At 45.7% G+C, this 22,019-nt stretch overlaps 1 protein-coding gene across 1 annotated transcript in view; it reads right to left on the reverse strand.

Annotated features, from left to right (window-relative positions):
* Window positions 1-20,690, reverse strand: part of LOC142576559 (monocarboxylate transporter 9-like) — a 39,960-nt gene extending 19,270 nt beyond the window's left edge. Inside the window, exon 1 of the mRNA XM_075686731.1 lies at window positions 20,450-20,690. Coding sequence (XP_075542846.1) covers window positions 20,450-20,669 — 220 coding nt within the window. The 5' untranslated portion in view covers window positions 20,670-20,690. The remainder of the gene's footprint in view (window positions 1-20,449) is intronic.
* Between the last annotated feature and the right edge of the window lie 1,329 nt (window positions 20,691-22,019).

The raw sequence follows: 22,019 nt of genomic DNA on the forward strand, positions 1-22,019 counted from the left end.
TGCCCGTAAGAAGTCCGATGGCCTGTTTCGAAACGGTGCCTTTGTCAAATGCTCTAATTGCAGACCTTGAATCACTATACATAACATCACGTGAGTTATCCAGCAGGGCTAGTGCAATAGACATTTGTTCAGCAATTTCGGAGTCCCTCGTCCGAACCTAGGCAGCATTGGTGATTCCTTACCGACCATTGACAGCGACGATGGAGAACGCCCGACGTCCCTTAAAAGAAGCCGCATCCACAAAGCTGACCTGTCGCTGATCTCTCTGTATTTGCCTACGGAGTTTGGCTGCCCTTGCCCTCCTTCTACCGCGATTATGACCTGGGTGCATGTTCCTAGGTATGGGCGCGACCATAACGTTCTCAGGAATTGACGGAATAACGTCACAGAACTCCGCTATTCTATCGGTGTGATATCCGATTTCCGGCATGATGTCTTTTCCTGCCTTCATTGTAGTGAGGCGAGTTAGCTGTGCGCACTACTGGGCGTCTGCAATCTCTGCCAGAGTATTATGAATGCCAAGCAGCATTAAGCGCTCTGTACAAGTTTATGCGGGTAACCTGAGAACCCGCTTAGTAGTCTTACACAGGTGTGCATTCAATTTATCCCGCTCTGCCCATTTCCATCGATGCATGGCTGCCACGTATGTAAAGTGGCATAGAACGAAGCAATGCATTAGTCGAATGAGCATATCCTCCTTAAGTCCATGATGCTGATTTGATACCCTCCGAACTAAACGAACCGCACTTTCAGTTTTAGCAATTAGCTATCCTATAATCTTGCCATTGGCCCCACTGACTCAACACCATGCCCAAGACAATGAATGAATCGACTCTGGGTATGCGGCAACGGTTGCTTGCATATAGCTTAATGTCTTTATCTTCTAACGATGTCCACCCCTTGGGCCTTGGACCACGTTTCTTGGGACTATCCAGCAAGAGTTCCGACTTCAAGCGGGAACATCTGAGACCGGTGGGTTCGAGATAGATTTCGATAGTGTCTATACCCTCCTGTAAGGCTTCCTCAACCTCACCATCATTGGCTCATGTGCACCTTATAGTTTATCATCAGCATACATGGTGTGTTTGACGCCTTCAATCCCGAGAATCGTTCTGCTAAGGCCGACCATGGCTATATTAAATAAAGAGGTGGAAATGACTTCCCCCTGTGGCGCGCCCCTCTTGCCAAGTTTCAGTAGTTGTAATTCAAGATCGGCCATCTGGAGTGTAGCTTTCCTATCCGAGAGGAACGATCTAAGATAGTTGTAAAACCTGTCACCCAGATTGAGTCGAGATATCGAGCCCAGGATATGCGAATGTAGAGCGTTCTGGAAGGCCTGCTCAAGATCAAGTCCCAAAACGGTCCGAGTGTCGCTAGACTCGTTGTCTATGATTTGATGCTTAATCAGGTTCGCAGTATCCTGTGTCGATTGCCTTCTCTGAATCCCGTCATACTATGGGGCTAAATGCCGTTATTCTCCAAGAACCGGAAGAGTTGATTGAAAACCGTGTGCTCTGCTACTTTTCCCACAGAGGATGTAAGCGAGGTGGGCCTCAAGTTGCCAACGCTAGGTGTTTTGCCAGGTTTGGGAATGAGCACTGCGAGAGCTGTCTTCTAAGACAGTGACATGGTTCCATTCCTCGAAATTTCATTAATTTCCTCTGTGAGGTATGCGAGTGATTTATCATCCAGGTTTCGCAACGTCTTGTTGGAGATGCCATCCGGCCCGGGTGCAGATGTACCATTCAGTCCATGTAGAGTCTTAAGAATCTCCTCAACTCCAAACTCGGCATCCAGGTAGGAATTGGCCTGGCCTTGGTAGTCGAGATGTACAGGAGGCCGCCCTGACCCGACTGAGAGATATTTGTCAGCAATCGTGTGGATTAACTCATTCTCAGAGGTCATTCGTGCACCTTCATGTATGGTTCTACCAATGGCATGCCTCCGATTAGACTTAGTATTGGTCTCGTTAAACAGGTGCTCAAGCAAGTTCCAAGGTTTGCCATTACACATTTGGCCGTCTATGGAATTGCAAACCTCGTCCCACTGCTCTTTAGAAAGGGCTATACAATGCTCCTCAATGTGTTTGTTCATCGCAGATATATTTTTGCGTAGTCTATGATTAAGTCGTTGACACTTCCATCTGTTGAGAATGGACTGTTTGGCCTCTAACAGTTGGCTGACCTGCTGTCCATTTTGTCAATAAGGAGGTCCGTGCAGACCTTAGAGGCTGCACGCCGAGCGTCCTCTTGGACCTGACCCATGCATTGCTCAATGATAGGGTGGGAATCTGAGGGAGGCGTCTCCTCCCGAAGCTTGCGGAATTTATCCCAGTCCATGTACAAGAATCTCCGATGTTTTTCACCCACGGTAGGCAGGTGGGCATCACAGATTTAATGGTCACTACCAAAGTTCTCAGCCAAGTTATTCCATTTGCCCTCAGTCACGTTCTTGACAAAGATGAGATTAGGGGTAGAGTCTCTACACGTGGATGTCCCGATTCGGGTCGCAAGGTTAAGGCTATTGATCAGCGTCTGGTCCAGATCTATGGCACTCTGCGAGAGGTGCTTACCCTAATTGGTATCATAATTAAAACGCCAGGCATGAAGCGGTGCATTAAAGTCCCCTGCGACGATAAGAAGGCTTGAGTCGGCCAGATCTAGGGCCTTGCGGACCAGAGTCTTGAACCGTTGCCTTCTATCGTTGGGACTACTGTAAACGTTAACACATATGCTGTCTCGGTTGACCTGACCAGCTATCATCTTTACCATGACATACTCACTATTACTACCAGCCATTTCAAGATTATGTGTTACATGAGTGAGTTTCTTACTAACGAGAGTGCATACCCCACTCCCCCTCCCCGACTGCACGGCGACCGAGCAAAGCCAGTCATCGACATGCCAGGGGAGAGAGTTTCCTGTGGCAAGATCATTAATAATTGATAGCAGTAATAATAAGATAATCATCAGATAATTTTCACAAAGAGGCTCAAAAGTATCAACTGTGAGATAACTACTTCTCAAAATGGAAACTGGAAATCTACCAGAAGTTAAGGAACTCCTATCAGAAGCGAGAGAAAAAGTGACGAAAGACGCTATTTCAGCGCCGCTAGTTCACGTGACCACCACTTCGGCCACCTCCCGTGCGGTGCTGTGAAACTCAAATATGTCTTAAGAACGTTGGACGAAATAGCGTCATGAAAACAATTTTATGCAACTTTGCTGGAATAAATGTGGGCATGAGTTACTCGAAAAAATTCATTCTATACTTAACTGCATCATTGCATCAGACATGACATTGATATAAAGCTTGACTGCTGAGATGAAGAAAAATTTGAGGTAACCAAAGCACTCCTTATGAGTAGCGAATGCGAAAGCATTAGCGTCCAAATGTGTGCCACCGAGCGGTTGAGACGCTTTGCACACTTTCATTGGTCCTTACGGAGGTACAGTTAGAACGCATGGGAGAGCTTGCACAGACAAGAAACGCACGGATAATGCAGGCTTCTACGAAAGCGAGGGTGATTTGGCGTCACGACAATGCCCTTTGCCCTCAAGCAACAGGTGGTGCGCTATTGGGCAGCAGGTGTTCCCGTTAGCCTGCCCTCCGCCGGGGCGCGCTCGTGTCGTGGGGTCGCAGCCAATGGGAATTTAGGTCCCAATTCGCTTATGGAGACGCGGGCTTTTTCGCAAAATGCGCCATTGCACGCTTTCGCATCAAAAATCACATAAGAGCACAAAGTGGAACTGCCGCAGTTATAAGTAGATTTAGCAACAATTAACTTAGTTAAAAGATTTTATAAGTTACAAGATAAAGGACAACTTTCTCATTTTATAGAGAAGCTCCAGAGCTTAGCACAATTTATAATTATCAGGACAGTCCTCCACATTTTTAAACACGGGTGCCGGTGCAGAAGTAGTGGTTTAGCTGCTGAAAATCAAGCAACATACGCCCAAAAGCGTTCGAAACATGCACGGTATTGTTTTCTCGCTGCTTCATTCTTTCAGGTAAACGATGATTTCTCCCATTCACCGTGTCGGTTCTCTGCTAGTCGTATGCGTCATAGATTGTGATGCCAACATACCAATCTCGGCTTGCCCCGTAATTTGCTAGACAGTTTTTGCAGAAAGCAACTGAAACATAGTGCAGCGCGGAAAAAATGTCATATCACGTGACACCTGGGCTCGAGCGTTGGACGTTTCGTAAACATTCGATGAAGGCTGCCAAAGGCATTGCGGACCACAACGGCAGAAACTCAAGCAAGGACAGCCCATTTCGCATCCAATATGCCAGCGTTCTGACATTGCGCGCTTACCGACAACTGAGCAATAAAATAGCACGATGGGCTTCCCTTTTCCTTAGTCATGTCCCCCACTGCAGGATTTTATTCATACGCCGCCATCTTTAACGAGATCGGATATAAACTTTTGAACTCTGTCGTTACCCCTTGTAGTGTGCTCATTTTCCGTGCTTTTCGCTTTAGCATTTTACATAGAGATGTATGAGTTGCAACGCGTGCTGAGATCATAAGATTAGAGCATGATGAATCATGTTTGATAGGGTGTATAGCAGTAATAATTGTTCAGGCATTATTTTAGAATTCTTATGCGAAACTTCAAAAAAAAAGCATCTCTATCAACAAGAATGAAGGTATCATTCGCTATTTTTAGTATAAGTATGAGTAAAAAATCCATTATTATACGAAATATGCATTCGGTTCGTAGTTCTCAATTTTGTTAGTCAGGTCACAGAGAAAAATGACGATTTTTGCCCTCATTACTAGCCGTGGTGACGTCCAAGCTACAGGGGAAAACGGTAGCATTGCAAATGAGAAAATGGGTAAGCTCCTACTTCACGGAGATCATTTGTTTTTACTCATAGAAGCGAGCACCTGGTTTGTTTTTCACCGCGTTATTTAGGCTCGCAATATAATGGTTCTCAGGTCAGGGAGCAATGCAGTGTCGTCCCCATAGATAATTTTTGCGTTTGATCAGCTCTTCAGCGCAAACAAGGTCGTCTAGTGTGGGTTCAACTGGCGCTGGAGCCTCTATATAATTTGTTCATTTCATGCATAGTGTTGCACGATAATGTGAAGAGTTTCACTACATTATACAGAAATGAGAAAGAAAGCTTTCGCAGGTGGTGTTCAGAACATAAGACATTTCAAAACTAGTCAAGCTTCGTTCGAACTGCGGTCTGAAATCGACGGCGCGCTCTTTTTTGAGCAAAAATCCCGCACGCCTGCAAGGATGTCTCGTAATAATTTGTACATGCGCTATCGAAGTGATGATGGATATAATATATTCATGGCGGGAAGCACAAAGTTGCACTTGCTATTAGTCGAACAAAGTTATGAAAATACCCATGAAAATACCACGCAGCCATGAGTATCGGCGGTTGTATGAGACATCATTAAAACAGCCAATACGTCAGTTCAGAAAATTGGCAACCCGAGAGAAGATTCTATCTTTTCACAGCTGCTGTCTAAAAAGTAGGCTGCTGAGTCGACCAAAGCGAAATGTTTGCCTCTTTTTATAGAAGTGCTCCCGAATCTGTCGAAAATTGTTAAATTGGAGAAATAGTTCAAGTTTGGTCGTCATTTTAGACGGCTACCCATATTGCTAATATAATAATTCTAATGTACATATTAGATCGCGTAGAAGTACTGTCGGTCAAATTGATCGATTGCTACGGGTGCGGTGACGAAAATGTTTTACACATAATTAGACACTAGTTTATCGCCAATCAATTAGTACGTGAAAACTAGTTGTATGCAGCAGCTCGCTATTTTGAAATCTTGACAACCAGCACGAGTGACTTTATGCGATGGGAGCTCTCAATTTTCTGCGCGATCTGGAGAGCCTTCAGGCACAAGCACTGCACATATGCCTTGGCTTACCACGTTGCACGTAAGCTAAGGACATAATAACGGAAGCACGGGCTTGACCAAGCGATATATACAGGTCTTGTGAACCTGCGCGAACTAGAACCTATCTTCCCCTGCTGAGTAGACACTCACACCACCCTCTGTCAACACTTCCAAGAACCAACCTTGACTGTGCTTTTTGTAAAGCAGTTGCATGTCACGCCAGCATTCTACCTGCAAGGTTCTAGGCCACCAATTTCCACAAGACACCTCCATGGACATTGTCGAGACCACTAGTGAGGCTTCAGATACCCCGAATTATGAAGAAATCAAACGTTTCTTTCAGTGGCTTGAAATAGCTCACCCTGTCCTCTATATTTTAGATTATATAGTGGGACTGTACAAGTATATACCAATGGTTCGGCCACACCATCTGCCACAACGGCGGCATTTGTCCTCCCACAATTTGGAATAACTCGGTGATTGGAATTATACCACAAATCAACATCTACGGCTGCTGAACTTGTGGGAATACGGGAGGCTGTCCGTTTTATGAGAACGCAGCCACTTCATAAATGGACGCTGTTCTGAGATGCCAAATCAGCGCTACGGACCCTACAATGCTTTTTAATGAAAGGGCCATATTACCTGCCCGTGCTGGAAATCGCTGAGCTTCATTAGAGTGCCGAGTTAGGTGGCCATCTGATCCCTTTTCAATGGGCGCCTAGTTATTGTGGTGTGAGCGGCAATGAACTCACTGACAGTGAGGGAAGGTCTGCCTTCTCTTGCTCTGAAGAAGCATAGTTTACCTACTGGTGGCCTGACGCCAACTCTACGATCAAGGCACTCATGTAGGACCTTACAAAGGCATACATAGCCCACGATGACAACATCCACAGGCGCCTATATATGATCGACCCAGACGGTAAATTATGTTTGCCCCCGAAGGTTACACGGATCAAAACGTCATCGCTACGAAGGATTCGGCTGGCTTTGCTTTCACCCGTAGCTACACACGCATCATCGGCCAGTCGAACAGCTCTGTTCTGAACACTACCAGACGCCTGAAATGCGCGAACACATAATGCGTGATTGCCCACCATATATGCTGGAGCGAGGGATGTAGGAAATTTCCCTAGCCAGCGTTGACAGGCAACCACTGTCGGAGGAAGTTATCCTCGCCCCATGGCCTGACACTGCAACTTCAATGCGAGAAAATAAAGTGCTGTTGAAATTTCTGCAGGACACCGAGCTAGACGAGCGGCTCTAGCAGGGCAACTGTCTCATATACATGAGCACCCACCACTTATCATCATCACCCATCCCAGTACTTTCACTCCCCTTCCCTCTTCGCCAGTGCAGAGTAGCAGACTAGAGCGCACTAGCTCAGGTCGACCTCTCTACCTTTCCTGTCAATAAATTCTATCTATCACTCTCTGTCGTTCCATCAAGCTCATATCTTCTTCGTCATTTCATCATAGTCATGGTGTCACCATTCATTCGTGAACATGCCGTCCTCGTCACGCAATCGTCATGCATTCCTTGTCACGCCGTCCTCGTGATGTCATCTTGGTTGTTCCATTGTCGTCATTCCACCTTTGTCATAACGTCGTAGTCCCCCCATCACCGTCACTCCACTGATTTCAAGAGTCGTCGCCCTGCAGTCGTCGCCACACCATCGTTGTCACACTGTTGTCGTCATCACATTGTCGTCATTCCATCGACGTCATTAATTCTCTGTATTTCAAGCGTGGTTTTGCCACTGTAGTTATGTCATAGTCACCATTGCGCCGTCGCAGTATATTTCGTTGTCGTACTTTCGTCGCGATTCTGTCTTTGTCGTTACATAGGTATTACTCCAGCTTCGTCATGCAATGCTTGCCCTGCCATCGTCGACCCGTATTGTTATCATGCTGTCACCATCACAATGTCCTCGTTATAGCATTGTCATGTAATTGTCGCCAAATCAAAATAAAGCGCACGGATTAGAGTTGTGTTGCTTTACACGTAAGCAATATTACTTTTCTGGGGTACGGCTCTAACCTCATTAATTTTTCGAGGCATGTTCATTTTCCCATTTCTAAAGGTAAACGATTTGATTTGTACTAATTTCGTAATTTATTGCATGTGTTACGGGCTTTATTCGCCGTTACCGGGAAGTCGTAGGCCGGGTCACGTCGGATCGAGCGTAAAGCAGTCGAGCAGACCCAGCGAAACACAATCGCGAGCAGCCATGCTGATGCGTCCGTACTCTTCCTCTTCAGCGGACGGGCAGGAGCGATGCTCGAGCTCTTCTTCATTACAATGACCCTTGGAGAGAAAAGGAGCCGTTGAGGCGACTATTGGAGAAGATACTATAAAGGGACCGTGGTTGTGATCGAGACAGCTGACGTGTACGGTGTCGCAACCGAGACGGTGCATGTCGTCAGACGGCGTGAGAGGCTCATTCACTTAGTTGACTGGTGACGTGTGGTCGACGATGCGGTAGGGCCCAATGTTTTGAGCCGGAAGCTTGGACGAAAGATACGGGATGTGGGGTGAAAACCACAGCGAAACGAGGGAGCCGGTACGGAATGTTGTGTTTGTTAAGCCACTGTCATGTACATGCCGCTGGTGTGCTTGAACTTCCATTGTCAAAATGCGAGTAAGTTGTCGTCCTCTTCTTTGTGCGTCTGAAGTTTTGGAATGGGCCGGCATTTGGAGGCGTCAGGTCGGTAGCTAGTACCTTGTACAACGTGTGCCATGGTTCTCTTCCATACAGCAGAAATCATGATGAGAAGGCAGCGGTCGCTTGCCTTGTGGTCTATAAACGTACGTTAGAAAATGCAGAACTGTTTCCCTGTTGGAATGGGCGGACGCAACGTACGCAGTGAGCATTTCGCGAAGACTATGGTTGAAGCGGTGCATGAATTACGTGACATTCGGGTAAGGAAGGCTTCACTGAATTTGTACCGAAACACATGCCCTTTGTCACTGAGAAGTTCACGAGGTGCACAGTGTCAAAGCACGAAATTGCGTTCAACGAAGAAATCAACCTCACGGGCTGTAGTGGCAGGAAGGGCGGTTGTTACCAACAGCCCTTCCTGTAAGGAGAAGGTCGACGCCAACGATGATGCATCTGTTCCCAGAATTGGTGAAGGGGAGTGGGCCGTAAAGGTCGATGCCAACGCGATGGAAAGGATGACCTGGGCAAGATAAATGTTGAAGTGTGCTGGTAGAATGCTGAGGACGCGCCTGGCGTCACTTGCAAGTGGTGCAGCCACGAATGCACTTGCGCCCAAAGGTGTACATTTCGCGCCAGTAAAAGCGCTCGTGCAACCTCCTATATGTCTTCAACGCGCCGGCATGGGCACTCTGTGAGTCGGCGTGAAAAGCAGCACAGATGTCGGAACGCATATGACGCAGTACGACATGGAGCCACTTTCGACATTCATGCATATATGAGGGCGATTCAGAAAGTAGTGCCTCTAAGCATACTAAATTGCCAATAACACTGCAAACGTTTTGATCTCTTCATCATTATTGCACTGATGTTTCATCTTTATTATGTCACTTGGCTCACCTTCCTATCTGCTATCGTCCTAAAGTAATCGAGCAATCCACAAGATCCAGTGGTAACGTACAGGAGAAGCAGCGGGCTGTAATTGAATTGTTGACAGCAGAAGGTTGTGCAGCCGTCAACATTCAACCCCGTCTGATTGCAGTTTACGGGAATGCCTGTGTCGATGTCAACATTGTGCGGAGGTGGGCAAGGACTGTGAAAGAAGGATCAACCTTCCGCAGTCAGATATTCAATTACAGCCCATTGTTTCAACTGGACGTCACCACTGGCTGCCACAGATTGCTTGATCACTCTGGAGCGAGAAGGGACAGGAAACTGAGGCAAGCGGCATTCTGTAGCTTAAATACCAGTGCATCAACGATAAAGCGTTCAAACCCTTTGCGATAATTTTCGCAAAGTAGTGGACTTCGAGAAATTTTTGCCTGAATCGGCCTCGTAGTTTTGGCGGTGGAGCAGGCTTTCGCGTAGAGCAAAATAAATGCCTTGACGGCGGAGCTCGCGGGCAGGCGAGGCGGCCGACGGGGTGGACAGAACATTAATGATGTTAACCATGCATGAATCCTTGCGCTGCTTCGACGGCATAGAATCGAAATTGAGTGCCGAGACCGACGAAGCGTCAAATAGTAGTGGGCACCGATAATGTCCATCCGCGTCGGAATGCTTCCGGATAGATCTGCATACCACTTGTATGTCATACTCTTGCAGCCGAAGTGCCCAACAGCTAAGGCAGCCTGAGAGATATGGATCATTTAGGGACGACAGTTAGCACAGAGCGTGCTGGTTCGTGATGACGTAGAAACAACGGTCACAGAAATAAGGTCAGAAGTTTCGAGAGCCAACACGATGGCTAGACAGTCTTGTTCAATGACAGAATACTTATTCTCGGCCTTTGTGAGCGTGCTGCTTGCGTAGGCGGCAACACATTCTGCATAGCCAGGTTTTCATAACGCAAGTACCGCACCAAGGCTGATACCGCTCAGACCTCTATGTACTTCGGTAGACGCTTGCGGATCGTAGTGACGGAGTATCGGAGGAGATATTAACAGGTGGCAAAAAGTCTGGAAGGCGGTATCACATTCAGGGCACCAAGTGGAGATGTTGGTGCGAGGCGCATAGAAATTTCGTCAAAGGTGCATTGATGGTGGCGAAACTACGCACAAAGTGACGGAAGTAGGAACAGGGCCCGACAAAACTCCGAAGTTTGGTGGGGTCGGGAAGGACACCGGTTCCGGACAGAACGTGGCCAAAATTTGTTTACGGGCGGCAAAGTGACACTTCTTGATGTTGAACTGGAGGCTAGCACGTCTCGAGGCGCGTCACGAACTCGTGGAGACAGGTGAGATGAGTCGAAAAATTTGGAGAATATACGACGATGTCATCCAGATAGCAAAGACAGACGTTCTGCTTGAAGCTACAAAGGATACTTTCCATCATCAAATGACAGGTAACTCGCAGAGACCAAAGTACCTGACGGTAAATTCATGTAGCCACTCAGGCGACATGAGGCCACAAGAACCTGGGAGCAGCCAGAGCCCATGTCTAGCGATGAAATGCATTCAGAACCTTGCAAGCAATCAAGGGCATCGTCAATACACGGTAAGGGATAGAGGCCCTTCCCTGTAATTTTGTTCCCTGTAATTTTGACGGCCGTAATCAACAGAGAATCGAATAGATCCGTCTTTGTTTCACCGGAGCACAACTGGGGACGACCACGCAATATGGATGGCTGAATGACGCCACCTTCAAGCATGTTCTCCAGCTGGTCAATGATAAGCAGCCGTTCTGGGCTGTGATCCAGTGTTGATAATGCAGCTGATAGTGTTAGTACGGCTCAAGATTTGTGTAGTGCAATCGAAGGAAGTGCGGATCTGGTCAAGTAAATAAAGAAGCTGATCGTCCTGTTGTGTGGAAACGTCAGCGTCATTGCAAGATTTAAAGACTGCGGGGGCAACTAGGGGCAGTCTGATGGTGACGTAACGGTGGTGAGGGGGACGGCAGAAGAACCAGGAACGTCCAGTGATTGAAAACGATAGACGACGTCGACACAACTGCGGGACTCGCCACAACGGAGAGAGAGTGGGTGCGCAAACGTATTGTAGATTAGCATCGTTGTGGCACCAGAAGTTACCTTGAGAATGGCAAATGGAAGAGGAGGAAGTGTGCGCTGAATAAGCAGTGATGACGGCGTGAACAGGACAGCAGCTTCGGGCTCAAGTGGGCACGAGAAAGCGACGGGCACCGCACTTTCTGAAGGGACGTTGGTACCATCGGAGACAATTATCTTTTGTGGAGCGGCAACAGTAACTGGCAAACCTGTAGAGGCTACGCAATGCGACTTAGGCATGTGCGCAGCATGTGCGCAGTCGCGACAGCGCTATGACTCGACAGGAAGTCCCACCCTAGGGTAACGTCGTGAGAGCAGGAATGCAGCGCAACAAGTTCCATGGTATAGAGAATGGTCTGAATAATGAGTCCGGCCGTGCATGCAGCATACAAATGGACGGGCTGAGTGCTGGCGGTGTGAAGTATTAGAACAGCAGTAAAAGACGTGGTAACTTTCCCGAGTCGTGAGCAAAGCATCTTACGTATAATAGAAACTGCCGCGCTCGCATCAACTTGCGCAAATCTAGCGACTCCTTCTACCTGTGCTTCTATAATGTTTTACCGCCATAGCGGTGGCCGTGGACATTTCAACAAGCTTGCAGCTCTTTCCGCCGAAACTGCAGCACTTATGCACCGTTCCATACATAGCCGTGGACGCTGTGGAGGCTAGAGAGACTCCTTGCAGTGGCTTCATTCGCAGTTGATTGTAGTTCGATGTTGTTTTACCGCAATTGTGCGCAGCAATTTTTTATTGGGCTCTGTATTGAATGAGACAATTTCAATCCATAGAAACATACATGGTATAGTACACTGCTGCTAATGCTTTCATATTCTCCTGATATCAAGACAAAACGATGTCTCAGATAACGTGAAGTAGATTTGCATTAACCGGACGTTAATGTACAGCGCCATACAATATGTAACTCCTGCGCCAAGTTTTATCTAACAGAATATCTAACCTATAATGTCTGGCCCGTAAGTCCGCAATGCCTTGAGCTTATTGATTACTTCCACTTGAATTTTGCAAGGCGCTTGACCTCATATACATTAAACAGTGGCGTTTTCCTACTATTAAGTGAACATTTGCGCAAATAAATAAAAATACCGTCTTTGGAATTTCCGAAATGATGAATAGGGAAGACGTGGTCGCACCTAAATGCCTAAATGGAACCATTTGTCAGCGCAGGGTGAGCGTATCTAACTGGAATCAATAATATCTGAGTGAAGCTCTGTACACCCAGACAGATATGTCCAGGTGGCATGCCTGTCCTGCCTATGTTCTCGCAATACCGTGTTTGGTTCGCGTTCCAACTGGCAGCTATCGGGCACATTCTTTCTGTGAAGTACGTGTGGGATTAATATATTTTCATGGCTACAGGCTCCGTTTGCTCCGAGTTCAACATTGTTGCTGTCAATGTACTTTGACAACAACAGCAGGTGCTGCCGTTACGTGTGTTCTTCATCTGTTGGCCTTTTCATTTGTCGCAAAGGGATGACTTCATTGCGAATGCACTCTAATACTCTGACAAGCATTCCACGAAAAAAGGCATACTTAAGTGACAGTCTTTTGCCAGGACAGCAAAACAAGACGTGGCAATGGCAGTAAAAGTTCTATATTCAGCCTGTTCCAATGTGGCCGTGGACAGTGGTTTTTTGCAGTGGTTGAATATTTTATTATAGCGATTTTGTTCGCATATTTGTGTTATGCCGAAGGATAATAAGTGTTTCGTGAAAGGAATGCAGGGCACCTTATGTAACCAGCAATAAGGAAAACTGCTATGCTACTCCGCCCAACTCTATTGCAGTCCTCATTTTTTACCACCGCGGTACCCGAAAAAAAATAGGTACCGCTTTACGCAACGTCTGCACCATTCAGAACCTTTAGTTAATTGACAGCCGCTACAAACGCGGTGCTTTCCTTTCACTTGACACACTTCTTCGTCCAACGCAATGCGCTATAGTGTAGTGGTGTGAGGAAATATTCGAAATTTCGAAAGGCGAATTTAATATTACGTGTATTTCCTATTCCAGACTAGTAGAAAATATAACTATTCGTCTACCCGTCCTGTAGGCCCACACACGACGCTCGTACTTAATATCTGCGTTTTCTTCCAAGCCCCCTCGTCCTCCTTACAGTGTCTAACCGTTCATTAGGGCTCGCTTCAAAGCTGCTGCTCCACTTTTGAATTTAGAACAGCGCAAGAAGGGACAGTGACATAAAAGTACGCAAGCGGGGGAATGACTTCTAACACTTCCCTATTTCCTACAAATCAATAAACAGTCCCAACATTTGAGGATATATAGCTCCTTAGGGACCATGGAACACACCGATTTGTAGAGTCAACTTCTGCCCTAAACCACCTGAGTAAGCAGTTTGCATCTCCATTTGTCATTTGACGCCTTAGCGTCAAGTAGCCCACAATCAACGCCGGGGGCCGCGCTATGATCCAGCGATCCTGCCCCCGCCCACAGAGGAAAGCGGCGAATGTGTCTCCTGTTCTCGAGGAGCTCATTGCAAGAAAGGCGACGAATTCCTCTGGACAAGCAATGTTTAGACCGTACCACGTTTATATGGCACCCTCCGCAAAGTCGTAAGCGCCGGTTCACCTGAAGGTTCTTGTCCGATGGCGCCTAAAGCCTGCGGTCACTGCTGGACGCGAACGTCCCATTCAGGGCGAGGATTAAAGCTATGACAGCTTCAACCTATCCCTGTGTGTAGGGGACAGAACCATTGGCGATCGTGACTAGGACGCGACTGGAATAGAAAAATGTATGCAGGTTTGCGGAAGCACTCCGTTGAAGTGGATGTGACTGCTGTCGCTGAGCCGAGCGCTTTGCGCGCTTTATTCTCCAGTTGAACTTCGTCAACAGAGGGCTAGCGCGATCTGGTGATTCAAGCTGCCAGAATTAGTCGAACTGACCGAGGAAATTCTGCATCAGTAGAAAAGCATTTTTGACCGTGTCCGTTTATACGCACTTTGAGATTGCTGCTGTTTCATCTATGTAATATAACTTATGCTGTATATGTAGGGTTCTGCGCAATCGTCATGGAGAATATGCGTGTAGTCGCAGACTTCGATGGAAATCAGTGCCAACGCAGCCGAGGGTTCGCTTTTGAATGGAGAGATGCAGCAGCTGTTTGTGTTTAATACCTTGTAGGTAAAACGTTAGAGCAGAAAATATGTAAAGCGCACAAGAGTAGGCTTTTAGAAATCGCCATATAAAGAGAAATTATATGGCAGCAACCTCAACACAAATGATCGCAAGTAGGCTGTTGTGTTAGCGTAGCGGTAAAGTCTCTTATTGCTGTAGTGTGTTGCCTGGGGTGAACTCCTTTCAGCAATTTCCTTTCTTTGGTTTTTCTTTTTTATCTGTGGCAGTTTGCCTGGCGTGGCGGAAACATTTGTTTTTGCGACTACATAAAGTTGGCAAAGGAAGATGACAGAAACCAGTCCGTGCCCTCACTGCTGCCGTAAGACACAAGCATCGGACCACAGGGTAACAAGTTTAAGTACGTTTATTACGCCGTTCATTGTGTAATGAAGTAGAAACTTGGAGGTTAACGAAGAAGCTTGAGAACAAGTTAAAGACCTGGCAAAGAGCGATGGTACGAATATTTTTAGGCGTAGCGTTAAGAGACAGCAAGAGAGCGGTGTGGGGATCAGGGAGCAAATGGGGATAGCTGATATCCCAGCTGACATTAACAGAAAATAATGGCGCTTGGCAGGCTATGTAAGGCGTAGGGTCGATAACCGGTGGACCATTTGAGCTACAGAATTAGTTCCAATGGAAAGGAAGCACAGTCGAGAACGATAGAAAACTGGGTGGGGTGATGATTTTATGAAATTTGCTGGCGCAAGTTGGTATCAGCTAGCGGAAAACATCGGTTATTGAAGTTAGCAGGTCCCTTCGTCCTGCAGTGGCCATAAAGATAGGCTGATGATAATGATCATGATGATGATGACGATGACGAAGGCGCCGTTCAAACGTGTTCTACCGAGAACCTATAAAAACAGCTGAACAAACTTACTGTCTAAAGAGCGCAATATATGTTTTTGCACGTGTGACTACACGACACTATAGATCTGGCTGTCGAGCGGAATTGGGCACATGCTTCTTGCGGTAATGTTTGAATGAAAGATCTAAGTGGCGAAAAGGTTTTCGCCACGTGAGGCAAAGTGAAGTAAAAAAAGAAAGAAAGATGATTGTGTGATAGGCAATCGAACTCCGGGCCGAAACGTGGCAACCGCAGATGCTACCGCTACGCCACCACTAGAGATATTTTTTTATTGCAGGGAAGCAAAACCATAGCATTCAGCGATCGTAGCAAATCAATAATCAGGCAAATTTCAGCGCAAATCAAAGAGGTGAAACAAATCAAGAGATTCACTTTACCCTCGTATATCCCGCGTATTTATATGTCTCTACCTGGAAGAAGTTCGTTGCTGTGGGCGGTTCGGAATCCCCATCTATCAATCTTGCTTTCCAGATACTATGCGATTCCTCAAGAAAAATGACATCTAGTGGCAATGTTCTATTTTTCCCATGAAGGTATCTGATAGCAATAGGATTAATTTCAATAATATTCTTCAATGTGCTCCGTAGAACATACCCCACGATATGCAGCACAACTCACGATGAGTGTCGTTGGTAAGGCGAATAGCAAGCAAGCAATTTACCATGTTGGTGTAGTCACGTTTATGAAGCACGTGCAATGCTGTTTCTCCCTTTCGTTACTTCGGCTAAATGACACGCACTCCGATATCGTCCCACCTTGGCATTGCAATCCCCTGCCAACGTCGCGCGCGAACATTTAGTCATAACGACGATTTTGGACGCTGACTCCGTGAAGATGGAATGAAGGAATGATATTGATGGTAACACAAACGTGCATTACGACCGCGACAGGACGGCAATGACATGCAGATTCTTAAGTTATGATGAAGGCATAACGATGAACACATGACGACTTCGTAACCACAGAGAGATGTCGACAACTGTAGGATGACAATGGAGTGACCACGATGGTATGACGACAGCCGGATGGGGAAGCGAAAATGACGACTATGCTTGGACCAAGACCACAAGAAAAACATGGTATGAGAACAGATGCATGGTAGCACTTGCGTGATGACCACGCATTGACGACGGTGGCATAATCACGATTCAATGACGACAGCATTATTACGATCAAATATTGAAGAAGTGATGTCGATGGATTGACAAAAGAGGTAGGACGTCGACGAGGGTCAGATGACGAGGCTGTAGCGAGGACGATGACATGACCACGGTGGCATGGCGAGGATACTCTCACAATGGATGCATGATGAAGACTGTCTGACGAACACGACATGAAACGCGCGGCATAATAGTAATTGAATGACGACAGTATGATTAAAATTATTAATGTAGAAGAAATATGGACATCGATGAAACGACGAAGGCGGTACGACGATGATAACATGACGGATAAGGAAGGACAAGTGATAACAATGATTAAACGACGGTTTGACAACTGCGGGACAACGATGGCACTATGTCGACGGCATGAAGAGTATCGGATGAATGACAAAACTGGAAAGACGATGCTCCAATGACCACGACGGCATCATGACCCCGAACACATACCTATTGACCCAAGCTGTTAGACAACTTCGAACAACTTGGTTGGTGTAGAAAGTGTGACAACGACAGCTACACGAGAGTTAGATCACGAACCTGGAACGACGACGATTGAACGACTACGACAGCATCACAATTGCATCATGAAAACGAATTTATGGCGACTTTATGACGAAAACGACATGACAAATGCCAGAGGAGAAGGCAGGAATGTCGACAGTGTAACAACCATGGAAGCATCGCGACCACGAACTCGTGGCCAGAGCTGTTAGACCACTTGGGCAACTCGGTCGGGATAAAAGACGTGACGACGACAAAATGACAAGAGTAAGGTGAAGAAGCTGGGATGAAAATGGAACGACGTCGACAGCACCACCACGAGGAGCACATGCTTGGTGGTCCAAGCAGGCAAACGACTTGGGTCACTGGGTTATCGCAAGCAAGATAGATAGATAGATAGATAGATAGATAGATAGATAGATAGATAGATAGATAGATAGATAGATAGATAGATAGATAGATAGATAGATAGATAGATAGATAGATAGATAGATAGATAGATAGGCACGTAGGCAAAAACGGTTGAATTAGGCAAATAATGCTATTCGTATTATCCCGGCGTCACAACTGTTACTGAAGCAATGGTCAATGGTTTCTGAGTTTTTACGCAATTGCAATTTGTGTCCTAGGAAACAAGGTATGCCTCAAACTTTTGTAACGCCTTTACTGGAATCATCGGGGTATAGAGTATTAAAGGAAAAATGTATTTACTCCCTGATAAACACAGATTTGCTTTACGCTATGCAGCACATAAGACAAATAATGATTACCAAATTTGGTTTACATACTAGCACGTGAAAGCGCGCATTCATAAGCAATGTTTTACGATTTAAGCTCAGTACTAAGGCTGTTGAAGATCGGATATGTGTAACCAAAACGGCATCAGCCTTTTCATTTTTGACCCGATACAGAGAACAATTTTCCACAAAGAAGGATACAAAGGAAAAAAAAAAGTGAGATACGGCGTATGTTTATGTGGTGTAGAAACGCATGCGTAACATCGCGACAGTGCAGGAAATGCGAGACTCGTTATGTAAACAAACGCACAATGCAAATTCAACTTTTTTCAAGCGGGATAAACAAGTTATCGGGTCGAACAGGTAGGTTCCTGCTCACAGCGCTAGACAAAGCGGGCTAAGATCCTGTGGAACGGTTGAATATTTTTGCCCATACTGGAGGACTTCACGCAAATAAATTAATTTCGCAGCTAAAGAACGTCTTGGAGAGAGTTTTCATCCGAGAGATCAGCGATTCTCTTCCACCCCAGGACTCAGCTGCATGCCGAAGTTTTGTGCCTGACTGAGACCAATGTTATTTACTGTTGCGAAATTTATATAGGGGTACTCCAAGGTAATTAACAGCACTAGTATACCGTTCAATACTGGCAAACAGTGAGGAAGTCACTGCCCCTGACCAAACGGTAATCATCGGGACTTATCATGATTAAGAGATCTACCAGTGGCTGAACAAAACGATTGCGTTAGGAACATTACTTCGACACTTTTCTTATCTGAGGGTATAGACGCGATATTGTAGGCATAAGAAAAGACTTTGATTTATGAAGTACCGTAGCCAAATCCCGTCATCGTATCATTAGCAATGACACAGAGCGAAGAATTTTCTGAAAAAAAAAGCGACACGTAGTGACGAAAGTGGAAACCATGGTCTCACAGAGGAGGCAATATATATAGGAGCTGAGAGGGCGTCATTCGCAGTTAATCTAGTTCCACCACTTAAGCACATCCTGATTTTACGAAAAATTTTCGCACTAATGAGATGAGTGAAAATGAAATCATGGCTCACTTTATCGGACACTTTAGCCAAATAAAGTGTGGTGAGAGCGACCTGGTGAACGCTATTTCACATACACTGTCCTGCTAATCATGTCATAACGATGTATCCCCATCCTGCAAAACCCCCGTAACGGGATCGCAGTATTTGTAAATAAAAAAAGCAACAGAAGAATGACCATTATGCATATTTGCATGTATATTACGACCAGGAATGACACATGTCTCATTTATAGTCTATCCTCTAGTATTTTTTGCAAACGTGTTATTGTTTGTTACATAACGATGTTCGCCCTTGTCCTCCTACCTGCCTTTGCATTCGACAGAATCACTTTTAGGAACGAAAGCTATATGACCATGATAAATGGTGGGCGGTAAGATATTGCCTGCAAAAGCACACGTGAAAACATTTAAGAGTACGGGACTGAACTTTCTTGAAACTGCTTATAAGGTGCAGTTCCTAGGCTTTTTGGAGCACGTGATTTATGCTGCTGTAAATTCTTAACTGCCATTACATTTACTACAAGAGATATTTGTGCTGCTAACATTTCTTTACCTTCTTCTGTTAAGCTAGCAAAAGTTTTTATCGTGTGAGAAAAAGTTAAGTGTATGATACTCCTCTAGTGCCTTTAAATTTGAAGTTGTGGCATGGAATAATTTTGACTGCGCTTCAAATTGAATAATTCCGTTGGGAATCGCATGTTGCATTAATCATTCCTTAGTAGCATGTTTGAGGCCGGTAGTGCCAGTGTGCGTTAGCGCCTAGACACGTGGTTCGTTTTCCAAATCTCGCGTGTTTTAGTCGCAGCACGAAAAAATTAAAACAAGCAGAGAAGCTATTATGACGCTAAGGAGTTATCTTGCGATTTCGAAATCGGCTCTACAACTTCGTCATAGAACATTATACGTTTAAAGCAGCGCTTTAAACTTTAGTAAATTAATTAGATCTTTTAAATTACATCACATCCCAAGTAAAATAAATTGAGTTGCTCAAGGCGCAGTGAGCAATATTAATTTGGTAGCATTCTCGTTAACGCACACGTTGGTTCTTTAAAGCATTGCACCAGTCACTGGAACAATGCGTACATGACGATATAATTGATTAATGCATCTACTTTATCCAAATATCGCTGGTTAGTACCGCATGTTGATTTTAGTGCTCTTTCAAACAAATAATATGAGCACCTGTAGCGAGCTATTGCACTGCGGTGTCATGTGCAAACAAGAACGCCGCCATTCGTTTTTCGCATTAGTTTCCCCCATACAAAATGTGAACGATTCTTTTGAACTTTCGAAAGATTGCTTTAGTCACGCGGAAACACAATTATCGCTCTGCTAATAAATCTGAAACTATGGTCACATTGCAATCGTCCTCTCTTACGGTAGCACAAGGGTTCCTGCGCGATTCCTTGAAATTGGGAGCTCAGAGACTTTGCCACATACCTCCAAGATAATAGAAGCCTGCGTAGACAAATAGTGGCAGTGACGCCTGTTCCCTGTTGACTAAGAACGTTTCCATGATGAAAGGGTAGAAGAATGCTGCGTTCCGATAGAAAGCGCTGCTGAGTAAATTGATGGCGAAGCAGGCTACCAGGGTGACTCCCTTGTGGCGGACAACTGTTGCGTGGGCAGGGCCGCCGCTGGTGAGTCTGGGTGCCGCCATCGCCTGCAGGTCGGCTAGTTTGCGAGCGCCCCTGAAAAAGAAGGAATATGTGTACTTTTACTGCTTCGTGCAAAGATGTAAAACCGACAGCTGCAAAGGTATTCATAAAAGATAGCTGGCAATCAGGGCACTTATATATAAAAATATCGATGTTTCTCGCACGCTGATATAAGGATAGGCATGAAGGGCTTATTTGAGCGTCATCTGTGCATATATAACGCAACGACAAAGTAACCAATGCCAGCTTCTAAAGAAATCAATCTAAAAACGCGGCAAACAACGCAGTTGCTGCCTTGGCAATGACACGTACTCGTGTCCAAAAGCAGCCTTAAAGCGACATTCCTTGTTCGGCAACTGCTCATCACTTCAAAGTTCCATCTTTCTTTGAACTTCTGTGGTCTTTGCATTTCACCAGTACATACCTTTTATGTAATGTTCCTCACGACATCAAGACTTCGATATCGACGCGGATCAAGTTAATTTTTTTATTAACCCGGTACGTGCAGTCATTTCTCTAGATGTAAATGTGCTACACGGCATAGCATTGGTCAGTCTGAGACACTCATCACGCGAAGAGAATGAGCCATGTGGACATTAAAATTTACCAGAGATGGGGCCGTAGCTTTACCAGCGAGAGTCATATAGCAGTACATGTCGTTATATTACGACACCTGCAACTTCGGAACTGTTCACGACTTCCTGTTCACGGTAAGTCATCTCACTGTTACTTGCGCTGACACCAGCCCCTCCGACAATCAAAAATTTAGATGTTGTCAACTATAGTGTAGGTTAGCCTACCATTTGAAACATGTCTCGACGATTCTCCATCCCACCACTCTGTCCCTCAAAGTGCACTTTCCACAAAAACTAGCAAGTTGGGAACTGCCACGTGCGCCTACACCAATCGTCAGTGGCCTCTTTCGATCCCCGTTTGTGCCAGTAAAAATGCTTTCCTTTGGCTTCCAATTTATTCTCTATGATCAGTCAATAAATCTGCGCTTTAGTGCGTTTAAAAGGTCGAATGTTTTTTTCTCTTTGCCTAATCTGTGCGGGGCTTGAAGACGCTGGTTAGATTTCTGGACGTGATCGCCAGAATAGGACAGTGGTTGAGTGTGAAAAAGACGTACTTGTGCTCTTCATAGAGCCACCGATGACCAAAGCGGTGATTAAGGCTAGTTCTTTATGAATCGCGAAATAGTTTTCGCGCATAAATGATGGGACAAGAAATTGCGTAAGAACTCATCTAACAATGGGTGTCGATGGTAATGCGATAAGCACTTGAACGATGTAACCATAAACCAGAATTTGAAGTCGCGCTTATTGAGCATATGCACTGGTCATGCTCAGACT

The sequence above is a fragment of the Dermacentor variabilis genome, chromosome 3 (assembly GCF_050947875.1).
Source record: "Dermacentor variabilis isolate Ectoservices chromosome 3, ASM5094787v1, whole genome shotgun sequence".
Lineage (NCBI taxonomy): Eukaryota > Metazoa > Arthropoda > Arachnida > Ixodida > Ixodidae > Dermacentor > Dermacentor variabilis.